At 42.7% G+C, this 13,392-nt stretch overlaps 1 protein-coding gene across 2 annotated transcripts in view; it reads right to left on the reverse strand.

Moving 5' to 3' along the window:
• LOC112151587 (NACHT, LRR and PYD domains-containing protein 13-like) overlaps window positions 1-10,719 on the reverse strand; it is a 19,372-nt gene extending 8,653 nt beyond the window's left edge. For both annotated transcript variants that reach the window (XM_036217458.1, XM_036217457.1), the window contains exons 1-4: window positions 10,534-10,719; window positions 8,401-8,691; window positions 681-2,421; window positions 414-587 (exon numbers count right to left, since the gene is read on the reverse strand). In XM_036217458.1, coding sequence (XP_036073351.1) covers window positions 414-587; window positions 681-2,421; window positions 8,401-8,691; window positions 10,534-10,546 — 2,219 coding nt within the window. In that variant the 5' untranslated portion in view covers window positions 10,547-10,719. The remainder of the gene's footprint in view (window positions 1-413; window positions 588-680; window positions 2,422-8,400; window positions 8,692-10,533) is intronic.
• Window positions 10,720-13,392: the final 2,673 nt, after the last annotated feature.

Raw genomic sequence — 13,392 nt, forward strand, 5'->3', positions numbered from 1 at the left:
TCGTGAACAATAACTGTACCACCTCCCAGACCTTTACTGTTTTTTCTGGCACACTTGAGACAGGTTCCTCATTTATGCTAAACCTCGGATCAGAGGCAACACTGTTTACATCAAACATGCTTTTAGATTTATTTGGCTCCTGGCCACATTAAAACATCTCTAAGAGCTTTCTGATACGTGGTGCTGTTATATTCCCCATGAACACTGTTGAAGAAGAGTCACTCCCCATCTGGAGACGACGTGCTTCACACAGTAGTGCCAGCTCTGTGTTAGAGAGCTGATTAAAGAATAGTTCACAGCATGGAGACACAGAGATGTCACAGACTCAAGAAGCAGGAAATGAAGTTCTAGTGATGGAGAACATGAGCACCAACAATACTCACAAACACAACTGAAGTTTTCTGTTTCCTTACTTAAGAGACTCCAGTTTACAGTCTGGACTCTGCAGCCCCTCAGACAACAGCTTCACTCCTGAATCCTGCAGGTCATTCCCACTCAGGTCCAAAAGCTTCAGATGACATGCTGGAGAGCTAAGGATGGAGGACAGTGCTTCACAGCTCCTCTTGGAGAGTTTACAGTACCTTAACCTAAAAAAGATTTAAACAAAATCAAATGATTATTTTTAATGAATATATATATTTTAATGTAACTAATTTGAAATGGCTAATAAATCTACCTACAAAGCTTTTTTAGAGGCTTTGATAACTGGCAGCAGCCTCAGCAGAGCTTCCTCTGAACGACAGTATTCCTGCAGGTCAAACTCTACCAGATCTTCTTCTGATGACAATAGGATGAAGACCAGAGCTGACCACTGAGCAGGGGACAGATCGTCTGTAGCAAGACGTCTTGAAGTAAGAGATAGTTGGATCTCTTTCATTAGATAATGATCATTCAGCTCATTCAGACAGTGGAACAGGTTGATGCTTTGCTCTGTAGGCAGGTTCTCATTGATCTTCTTCTTGATGTACTGGACTGTTTCCTGTTGGTTCTCTGATATCCTTCCTGCTTTTGTCAGCAGGTCTTGTAATTGATTCTGATTGGTCTCCAGAGAAAGACCCAGGAGGAAGCGGAGGAACATGTCCAGATGTCCATTTGGACTCTTTAAGGCTTTTTCTACAGCACTCTGGTGGAACGTTTTTCTTCTTCCCCAGAGCCTAGAAAACCATGTTTGCTCTTCTTCCAGCAGATTGACTCCAGAGTTGGCAAAGGTCAGATGGGCATAAAGAGCTGCTAAAAACTCCTGGAAGGTCAGATGCATGAAACTGTACTCCTTGATCATAAACATCTCACATTTATCTTTTTTGAAAATCTGATTGAACACTCCCAAGTACAATGACGTGTCTTTGATATTAATGCCACACTCTTCAATGTCTCTGTGTTTGAAGATTGTTTCATTTTTTTGAAGCTGCTCAAAGGCTAATTTTCCCAGAGACTCAATCATCTTCTCCAAACTTAGATGGTCTGTTGTAGCTCCTCCATCATTCATCAAATAACTTTTCTTTTCTATGTTTAGCCTCAGGAAGCGCAGGTACAGTTCTGTCAGGTTCTTTGGCAGATCTGTGTTTTTTTCCTTTATCATGACCGTCTCCAAAACTTTAGCGGTGATCCAGCAGAAGACTGGAATGTGGCACATGATGAAGAGGCTGCGAGACGTCTTGATGTGGGAGATGATCATGTTGGCCTGCTCTTCATCTTTGAATCTCTTTTTGAAGTACTCCTCCTTCTGTTGGTCATTGAATCCTCTCACTTCAGTCTTACGGCTGATGAACCTTGAAGGGATCTGATTGGCTGCTGCAGGTCGTGTGGTGATCCAGAGTTGAGCTGAAGGAACCAGATTCCCCATGATGAGGTTTGTCAGCAGCACATCTATGGAAGCAGGCACTGTGATGTCACTCAGGGTTTCAGGATTTTCAAAGTTGAAAGGAAATTGGCATTCATCCAGACCATCAAGGATGAACAGAACCTTGAAGTCTTCAAAACTGTAGATTCCTTCTTCCTTGATTTCAGGGAAAAATTGATGAACAAGCTCCACAAAGCCATAGCTTTTATCTTTCAGAATTGTCATTTTTCTGAATGGTACTTGAAATATGAAGTGGATGTCTTGGTTGTTTTTGCCTTCAGCCCAGTCCAGAGTGAACTTCTGTGTTAAAATGGTTTTCCCAATACCGGCCCCTCCCACTGTCATCACTAATCTGATTGGTTCTGTTTCTCCAGGTGAGAGTTCGAGCATCTTTTCCAATTCTATGTTTATTTCTCTGACTTTTTGGCTTCCATTCAACTCTTCACTTTTTCTCTTTGTAATGTACATGTCAGTGAAGATCTCCGTCAGAGGGCTTTCATTGTCTTCTGTTCCATCCGTCACACAGTGCAAGGCCTTTTGTGTCTTGGGCTTGAACATATGTTGACAATTATTGATGATCTCTGATAAAAAACAAAAAACAAATTATTTTGACAGGCACCCTGTTTAAAAAAATCAAAAATACTTGAGACCCTCTTACACACAAGCACACATAGACACGTTAGCTTTACTCAGGACTTCTGGCTTCAATTTCATGTTCATTAGATAACATGTTGCACTCAGTAAAACTTAATCCGCAAATAATTACTGGAGCAAACAGTAAAATGAACTTTTGGCATGCTCAATGGATTACACATGTTTAGTGTATTCAGAATTGAGAAGATTATGAATCGAAGGTTTTAAGTGTAGCTTGAACAACTGTCTGCTTTGTTTCAATATGGTCCAATGTTTATTATGTTCATGGTGCAGGCTACTAGGTTTTGTGTAACAGGAGACTTCAGATCGGGGCTGCACGGTGGCACAGTGGTTAGCGCTCTTGCCTCACAGCGAGAAGGCCCCGGTTCAAATCCCGGCTGGGATTTGAACCTTTCTGTGTGGAGTTTGCATGTTCTTCCCGTGCATGCGTGGGTTTTCACCCGGGACTCCGGCTTCCTCCCACCAACCAAAAACATCCTTCATTGGTTAATTGGTGACTCTAAATTGCCCCTATAGGTGTGAATGTGAGAGTGTATGTGATTGAGGCCCTGTGACAGACTGGTGACCTATCCAGGGTAAACCCCGCCTTCGCCCATCAGCAGCCGGGTTAGGCTCCGGCACCCCCGCGACCCGAAAGGGACAAAGCGGTCAAGAAAATGGATGGATGGATGGAGACTTAAGATGCATCGCTCAAGCCATTGCAGCCCATTCTTAGCACCTGGCCAGGTTGCATCTGTGTTAATGATGGGCAATACTATGGGAGGCCAAATGTAATAAATATCAACTCATTTTGGTTTTTCCCTTCAAGAGTTGCCAAAGTGGTTTGGTTTGGCAGAGATTTGTGAATTGGATAGCTTTCCTGACACAACCCTGTATTTGATCTATGTTTGAGTCCGGCAAAATGAAACAATGGCTTAGGCCCTCTTGTGGCTACATTTTTTAGCCAGTATCATGAAGGGTCTTGCCCATATTTATTGTACCCCGTGGGGAATCAAACCCTAATTTCTCTTGCACGAGTCCTGCATGTAGCCACTGAGTTTTTTTGTCAGTATATACCGTATAGGGCTGGAGACCGGACACCGAAGTTCGGTTACGCAATTCTATTGAAACCGTAAGAAGCTGCTACAAACCGTGCTGCATGTCAGTGCTTATTTTCATTAAAGGTGTATTTGTCTCAGGACACGTCTGTCACTTCTACTCTGGCCAGAACTGAGATATCACTCTGCAAGGGCTCTGGCTTTTATTTTGACAACATCATATTTACAAAACGAGAGGACGATCGGCCTCTCCCCCTTCTCACTCAAGGTGCTGGAAGAAATCAAAAACAAAATGAAAAAATAAACAAATGCAAACAGTGTTGAACAGCCAGACAACAAAACACATAAATGAAAACCCAAACGTAAACCCAATTCCAACTAGACAGGCAAAATAAATGGTAACCCATAATTCCCTGTGCTGCCAGACCCAACAGCAGGCCAAACGTGCCTGTGACCATCACTACAGTTCTTTGAAATTCTAGCCAATCCCTTAGCCTTTCCTGCGACAGTGGGCGGTTTCATGTAAAACCGCTGACAGGCCGAACATGAGCACGAGCACGGGCAGCGTTTGCACGTCTGGCTGCTCTTTACAGCAGATCACAGAAGCTTGACAGTTCACTGCATTGCATCAGCTTTGGGGACGTGACGTCTTTCAGTGACCCAATCAGCTGGTAAAATACTAATCCAATACGAGTGTTTTTGTCCAGCATGGCGGTTGTCTGGCTGCAAGCACACTTCATTGGAGCTCTCCCACTCCACACGCTAGGAGAGAGACAGTCGCTGCGGGGATTGGGGAGCACGGGCAGCAAGCTCGACTATCCTGAGTCTATTTATTTTTGTAGAGACAATGATAAAAAAACAAGGGTCCGCTATTTTTCCCCTCTCTCGTGTTAATGTGGGTCAACCATAAAACTAAGTCAGAGAGACACAAAAACAGCGGAAGTGGCTGTCATGCAGACAAACACCCAAAGTGAGATTAAAGTGAGGTCTTTCCAGGAATCTGCTGTAGCCACTCCTCTAGTTTGGGGGTTACAGTCCAGTGTTTATTTATTAATTAATTTATTTTATTTACCCAATTTAACAGAAGTAGGAGGATAAGCTCCTGGAGATGAAACATTTCGTTTTTTAAGGGGCCCTCCATTTCAAGAAAATAACAAACGACAGAGTAGAAATCAAACAAAATAGTGAAAACAAAGATTAAATACACATAACAAACACACACTCTCACGCACATGGTAGTGTAGGTTCTCAATATCCACCCCTACCCAACATGACATTTCAGAAAGTTTGAATGAACACATTTGCAAAAATCATACAAAAGACAAAAACTGAACTGATAAAAGAAAGTTAGTGAAAATTAAAGGAGAGATAAGATGCCCCAATCACTTTCACCTTCCAAACTTTCTCCTGTTCCTCTCTGAGTTCCTGATATTTCTCCAGTTTCTCATGTTCCTTCCTCTTGATGTTACCATCACTTGGTACTGAAACATCCACCACAACAGCTTTTCTCTGTTCTTTATCCACCACTACAATGTCTGGTTGGTTCCATTACCATCCCGTCCGTCTGTATTCTGGAAGTCCCACAGGATCTTTGCTCTCTCATTCTCTACCACTTTTGGAGGCATTTCCCATATTGACTTTGGGGTTTCCAGTCCATATTCTGTACACATGTTTCTGTATATTATTCCAGCTACTTGGTTGTGGCTTTCCATTTATGCTTTCCCAGCCAGCATCTTACACCCTGCAGTTATGTGCTGGATAGTTTCTGCTGCCTCTTTGCACAGCCTACACCTTGGGTCTTGTCTGGTGTGGTAGATCTGAACCTGTATCACTCTGGTGCTCAGGGTTGATCCTGTGGTGCCAGGATCAGAGCTTCTGTGCTGTCCTGCAGGTCAGCCCTCTCTAGCCATTGGTAGAACTTCTTCTTGATATCAGCCACTTCAGTTATTGTCTGGTGATACATCCCATGCAGGGGCTTGTCCTCCCATGAGGCTCTGTCCTCCAGCATTGGACCCTCTGATTTGCATTGCCTGAGATATTCACTGAACATGTCACAGGGTGGATTTTAATTTTCTTATATATATTTTACTTGTGTTTTTTAATTTTCTGGCTCTGCTCAAACTGAGGGCCAGTGAATGCCCCACCAACGAACTAATGAGCAACAGGTGTGGGACAAGGTGGCTCTCAATCTTGGACGTTTTAAAGGACTACCAGCAGAGCCAGAAGGGATCAAGGACGCCAGGCACAGGACAGACACTGAGGACAGAGGGGAGCTGCCTCTGGTAACCCTGGGGAGGGTTACCCCATCCGCCGGAGCCACAGGCAGCTGGGTCTTCAAGCGCCAGCTGCAGTGTGCGTGCCCGTGGACCCACCCCTCTCTGAGCTAAGTACCCTCTCTGTCTCCCCTCTTTAACTATCCAAGGAGACCTGTCAGAACCCATTTTAGATTATTTTATTGCATGATTTTGGTTTTAATTGACTTTTATCTTGTTTTTATTTGGTTTTATGTGTTTTAGACTGGGTTTGGACTGCGTGCTCCTTGGACCAGGATGTCGGCGTGGACCATTTGTGCCTGGACGCTTTTTATTGACTCTTCTCTTTTTTTTAAATCTTTTTATATGTTTATTTTTTTAAAACCCTGTGGACAAAATAAACTTCCATTCCGCTGAATTGGTTGAACCTGGTTGTCCTGACTCTGGCATGGCATCTGATCTCTTACAAAGAGTAGGAACCTACCACTCGTGACAAACACACTGTCAGTTGGGGCCTTGAGCTTGACATATTCATGCATCTTGGATGTGTCATCCTGGATAGTGGCTTCCACGCTCACAAGTCCTTTGCCTCCTTCCTTGCGGCTAGCATACAGTCTCAGGATGCTGGATTTGGGATGGAACCCTCCATGTATGGTGAGAAGCTTTCGTGTCTTTCATGTTAGCAAGGCGAAGCAGACCCAGATGCTGTAACCCAGAAGGATCACGGAAGGCAGAGGTAGTGAGTAAAGAGTTTTATTGTCTGTTGAGAGTTTGGGCACTTAAGCTGGAGCGGAGTGGCAGCAGGAAGAGGCAGACGGGAACCAGAACATGTCCGGACGGCGGAGCGAAGATTCAGGAGGTGAGTTGGGTGATGATGGCGGGGTATTGTAGTGGATAGATAGCTCTTGGCAGTGGTGAGAGAAGTTGGACCTAGGCCAGATATGTAAATCCTGGGAATGGGGAATGAGACGTGAGCATGAGCAAAAATAACATTAGCTTAAACTTCAAAAAGCAGAAGCCAAAGGCCAGGGTACTTCACCAGGTAAGGTAACAAACTGGTGATGAGTGCTGGAGCAGGTCCCACCTAAATAGCTGATGTTGGCTGAGCATGGCTGAGGATGTGCAGAGGAGCACCATGATAGTGTCTTAACATCAGTGGTCTGTATCTCTTCCTTAGTCCATCTTATTATTCGTGCCGGGTCTCTGATGACTGGCTGTGCGTAACTGCTTATTGCCCGGGTCTTGTTCTTGCCATTGAGCTGGCTTCTCAGGACTTGCCTTACTCATTGGAGGTATTTGGAAGTTGTGGCTTTCTGTGTTGCCTGTTCCAGGTTGCCATTTGCCCTGTGGAATTTCAAGGTATTTGTAATCATCCTCAATGTCTGCTATTGCTCCTCCTCCTGGAAGTGAGACTCCTTTTTGTGTGGACTACTTTGCCTCTCTTTGTCAACATTCAACTTGATTTTCTCAAGCCCAAATGACAACCCAATGTCAGTACTGTAGATCCTGGTAGTGTGGATCAGGGAGTCAATGTTGTGCTCTCTCTTGGTATATAGCTTGATGTCATCCATGTAGATGAGGTGACTGATGATGGCCCCATTTCTGAGTTGGTATCCATAACCAGTCTTATTGATTATTTGGCTGAAGAAAGCTGTTGTGGTGGATTTGGCAGTACCAAGAGATGGTAACATCAAGAAGAAGGAACACAAGAAACTGGAGAAAGCTTGGAAGGTGAAAGTGATAGTGGTGCCCGTGGTAACTGGAGCACTCGGGCCTGTAACCTCCAAACTGGAGGAGTGGTGATAGAGTTGTACATACATGTATCAAATATTGCTCTGAGTGATTTTAACTTCTCCCTATTTAATCTTTTGCTTGACGTTTTGTACAGCTCCATATCAAGAAACTGGAGCCAAGCCCCAGCTGAAGGCTGTGAGAAGCTTGAAGAAGCAGGAGCTTGAAGAAAAACCACCATTAACCCCCATGTACATGAAGATAGAGAATCTGACAGTGATCGTAAAAACCGGTTTGCAGCTGTTTTTCCCATTCCCTCCGAGCTGCAGTCCCATTGTAATTGGGGAATGCCCCGAACTCAATAAAAGGAAGGGCTTGGATAGAGAGAACTTCAGAGCAGAGAAGAGAAGCCCTGACTCTCTCTGTCCATTCTCCTTGCAAGTGAAATCTGATTCTGACCTCTCTTGTCTTTCTTGCAGTTGCCAAGAAATTTTGAGTGATTTCAGTCAGGATTAAGTGCAAATCTTAGCACTGACACAACTTTGTTGAAGGCTACCAATGAACTCCACATGGCTGCAACCAATGGACTTGTGTCTAAATCAGGATTTTAAATCCTGTTCTGCATTTGACACAATTGATCATCTCTAGTATTGCGTCCAAGAGATAATCAAGAAAAAAAAAAGTCCCACTATTTGTCACGCACCTAAGTGTGTGAAATTTGCTCTCCTCATTTAACCCATCCCCTGGGGGAGCGGTGAGCTGCAGACACAGCCGCGCTCGGGAACGGTGGTGGCTTAACCCCTCAGTCCAACTCCTTAGTGCTGGGTGTCAAGCACTGGGTCTCATTTTCAGAGTCTTTGGCATGTGTCAAATCACCATCACTCACCTGGAATTTCGGGCAGGTCTGTGAGGTATTTATCCACCAGGTTGTACTCAGACATCTCCTGCAGAACTATTTTAGTGACTTTCAGGGTGTGAACACTGTAGCTTTGGAACATCACAGTCACTGTCTCCTCTCTTCTTTTGTCTTCCAGTTTAAAGGGTGGGATTGTTGGGAATCTTTCCAGGAAACCCCCATTTGTCACATGCCATATGAAGTTTTTAAAATTCTCGTTACCAAGAGAATACAAAATCTCCAGAAGGACCTTCGGAGGGCTCTTCCTCTTCTTCTCCTCCTCTGTGAACGGCACAACAGAGAGAAGCCAGCTGGTAATATTAGCTGCACACTGACACCACTGGTTTATCTCTTAAGTTTATGAAAAGCAAAAATTTCCTGGATGAACTGGATCCTTCTATTTGTCACACAGATGGATTTCACTGAAACAAAAAACAAGTGAGCTAATGTGGATTCATGACTATTTGGTTCTGATATTTTATTATCATATTTTCTGCACTAGGGTTCACCAATCATACGATGCACCTTTAATAAATGGTCTATTTTCAAAATTGTATCATATATTTGGAGTGTCAAACTATTAGGGTCATTAAGCGAGACAGTTGTGTCAAACATAAGTTCTTCATTTAGACTTTAATTGTGTTTATGTGACTGAGTCATGTTCCCTGTTTTAATCTGCATTGTGTTGATCAAAGACAACTCTGAGTTGGTGTCAATGGTATTTTCTTTTGTCACAAAATGAAAACGGTCAACAGCTGTCTTGACCTCGTTCCACTTTTTTCTCCAGCCATGGCCCACAGCAGACACACAAACAGGTACAAGAGTTGACAAAACATTTTTTAAAATACATTTGGTCAAAATGAATCACTCAACCTAGTATTACACACTAATATTACTTGCATGAGATCACTGGAAGTGTCTAAATTTGGATTGGTTGCAACCAATGTTTGCCTCCTTTTAGTACTTTCATTGCTCATATCAGATTAATGATGAACCCTGATTTTTTTTTCCCCTTTTCCATGTTTTAATAGTTTAAAGCCAAGCTAGGATTTACATTCAGATGATGAGCTGACAGTGTTTAAGACGACCGTTCAATCTGACTTCATTCATGTTCAGAACTGTTGATTCAGTCTGAGCATTCTTCAGGTGCTCAATTTACAAACCATCACCTGGGGGGGACAAACATTTCTGAAACCTGGTTGAAGAAGTTAATTTAAAACTGTTCTCAGTAAAATCTTGCCAGGTTAAAACTTTCCCAGCACAGCAGCTAAAATGAAACACTGAAATTATTGTTTTAATCATAGACCGTTTCTATGAACTGGACAAACGAAGTGTTGACGTCACCCTTAGAAAATGCCTTACCACCGCTGGCCCTCGGGAACTGAGGCCAAAGCCCATCACCATGGCTTCCTGTTTGTCTGCCGTCATTTTGTAACCCATAAGAGTGGTTGGTCTGAGTTGGTCAGAGTCACTTTTATTAGAGGACCTACTGTTGCCAGTTATGAGTGAGACTGTTCAAAGTCCCCTCCCAGCAGGCATCACATGCTTTTATCTGATTGGTCAGTTTATAGCTTGAATAACTTGTGATAAAGAAACATTATCTTTTAAAAAAAAAAGAGGATTAGAAAGAAGTTTTAGGAAGAAAGCCAAGAAGGGTTATTCTAACAAGTAAGACGACTGAGTGATAACTGTCTATTTCTCAGTGGAAGTCTATCAAAAGAAGTTGACCTTCTTTCGACCCACGGGCACTTCCTTTTTGGAACATGAGAAGGGAGGGGCTGAGCAGTCCATTTATTACACGACTTATTTTTTTGATTTTATGGTCTGTATGGTTATATAAATACATAGACAATGACACTGTCAACTTCTGTCATGTAGCATAGTTTTCTTAGCATTTACTGCCATTAATCTGCTGTTCATCGAAAATATCAACTGCACTCAGAGCTGCAGACACAACCGTAGATTCCTGAACATCAGCTAATCACTACAGAAGCTCTGAATAAATCTGTGACTGGACAGTTTTGGACTGTGAACTTTAAATTCCTGGTCAAGTGAAAATGTTCTGAAATTGAATAATTCCTTCACTTTGGACAGAAATACCACTCAGTCTGATCAGATTCTCACCTGCTGAACTCATCTCAGCTCCTCTTCCTCTCAGTCTGGATCTGCAGGAGAGTCTTCAGGAGAGAAGAAGCTGATCCTTAATGTTCTTCACTACTGCTGTGTGAGTCGATCTGTTCTTTCTCTCTTTAATCAGACTCTAGAGCCGCAGTGACGTCAAGAACCAGTTTGACTGGTCCATAGTCAAATTACAGTCATAACATGAATCCGTCTTTTGTTGGTTAAATCTGGTCATGTGACATCTATAAGGCTTAGTATTCTGACCCCAATAAATACTGTACAGACTCTGAAGAAGTTAGAAGGATTTAACCTTAACTATCCTAGGCATGTTTACATTAAAAGTGGGTTCATCTGAAACCCACAAGACAGCATGTTGAACTGTTTTTTTAAATTATTTTATTATCTTCTTTGATGTCCGTGCAGACATGAAATCCTCTCCAACTTTGTCATGGGAGGGATAACACATTAATATAATGGTGGGGTCATCTGGACCCCATAAGAAAGCATGAGGGTTAAGGCAGGATGAGGAATCAGAGGTGGTTGGTAATAAAATTTGGACAAGACTTGGCAGCAGGAGGAATGTTTGTCTTACTTGTTGAGGCAGATCGTGGGCAAAGAGCAACAAAGACTAAATCTTCAGTTAAACAGATCACAACATTCTACACCTTTAACATAATTGTCTATGTCAAGAGTGTGACTTAGGCTGTTTTCTTTTACACAAGTCACAAGTCATTGTGACTAAGGTCACATATACAACTGTCACTGTGTGATGGAGAGGTATCAGCTGAATCTTCAAGTTTTTGTGCCGCCACCTGATTTTAAAAAAAATCTTTGGTGGGGATGACCCCATTTCAAAAACATTTACTGCAGCAGCTCTAGATGACGCATCCACCTCGCCAAATGTCAGATGTATGTACTCTGGCCGCATCAATCAGTCTTAGCTTTTAAGATTACTGTAAAGAGTATTATACCTGTTCAATCTCAAGACTTCAGGGAGTAAATTTTCTTATCTATCATAAAGAAAAAACTGATGGACAACGACTGCCTTTTTGATATTGTGAGTTTCAGGAGCCAGAGCTCTGACTCCCCCTCTGGGCACCAGCGGGAACAGTCACCAGAGTACTAACTGCACTTCATTTCCCAGAAGCCCCAGCCCACAGTTCCTGGTTCCTACTCAGCTGTCTCCAATCTTACAATCACGCACCTGCTTCTTAAGCAGCACACAGAGCCACTCTCACTGTGAAGTTTTGTTTGTGCCACCCTGCGTGCAACACCGAGCGTTTATTCCTGGACTTGATCCTCTGCCTCTGACCCTGTTTATTCTGATTGCCTGACCCTGACCCTCGCCTGGACTCTGACTACTCTTCTCTCTCGTCTCGGATGATCCCATGCCTGTCTGACCCTGCTTAGTTGTGTGGACTATTAACTCTGATAATAAACCTGCTGGAACCAGCTGTCTGCCTGTTTGTGACAGTGAGGTAGCCCCTGCAAACACTTATGTGTTCGCTGATAATGAAGAGAGTGACCAAAAAACTCATTTGGAATTTAGACCTTTTCATGAAAGTTAGATCAAAGTCATATAGTGCTGCCACAAACGATTATTTTAATAGTCGACTAATCACTTATTATTTTTTTCCAATTGGCCGACTAATCGGGTCATGCTTAAAGTGGATGTAAAACACAAATCTTAACCATCATTAGCTTTAAACTATCTAAAAACTATAAATATAACATTACCTGCGATAATGCAACTGTGAATGCTGTAAGCTGAATTTGGCCACTGAAGATGCTGAAATTGATAGCTAAAAACACTGAAGTAGATAGCTGAAATTGCTGAAGCCAATAGCTGTAAACCCTGAAGCTGATGGCCAGCTAGAATATTAGTTAAATGCCAAATTAGCATAAAAAACAGAAAAAAGCCAAAATTAGCCAAAACAGCTAGCATGTAGCTGAAATATTAGCTAAACTCCAAATTAGCCTAAAAAACTTTAATAAATGCCAAAACAGTCCAAAAAGCTAGCAGAACATTGATATAACTTTTAACTTTACAACACTCTGACTCCATAAAACACAAAGTAATGACTAATCTAGTATCAAATTAGTCGTCAACTATTTTAATAGTCAATTAGTCGTCTATTAGTTGACTAATCGTGGCAATCGTAAAGTCACACAGAATACTCTGGGTTTTCACTGAGGGACAGCGCCGTAGCAAGATGAATGCCACACAAATATCCCTAGGAGTTTTCCCTGTGTGGACTTTAGACCAGTCAATGTCTGCAGGACAGGTGAAGCCCCTTGAGGGTCTCGAGACGTGAAAGAGCAGGGGAGCAGCAGACAGATTGGCTCACACATCTAGGAGGAAGCACATCATACAGTCAATTAGAGCACACATGTGGAACTTAAAACCAAAAAAAGTTTAAGACCATGAAATACCCCTCCTCCCCTGCTATATTTATTGTGTAAGGGTGTATTCACAGTCAACACATTTGGTCCGCTTAAGGTGAACCAGAGTTGAATACACGCAAACAAATCCCAGTCCAGGATCAGGAGCTGTTCTCTGACCTCTGAAGTGCTGAGAGCGGAACAACTGAACTAAAACAGCCAATGTAGGTGGCGGTCACGTGATGTAAACAGGTTAGCCAATCGGTGAGCTGTGGACAAATGTAAAGCATTGATTGTCATGTTAGCCAAAAAGAAATAATTGGTCCAATTGATTACTTATTAAAATTTTATTTTAACACCATTAAAAACACATTACTTGCTTTTCTGTCTCCTGCATGCAGGTCGCTGACCTAACCCTAAAAGCTGGATCGTAGTTCCTGGGGCCTGTTTCAAGAAGCAGGTTTTGTTGGAACTCTGAGT

Source organism: Oryzias melastigma, linkage group LG20 (genome assembly GCF_002922805.2).
Source record: "Oryzias melastigma strain HK-1 linkage group LG20, ASM292280v2, whole genome shotgun sequence".
NCBI classification, from domain to species: Eukaryota; Metazoa; Chordata; class Actinopteri; order Beloniformes; family Adrianichthyidae; genus Oryzias; species Oryzias melastigma.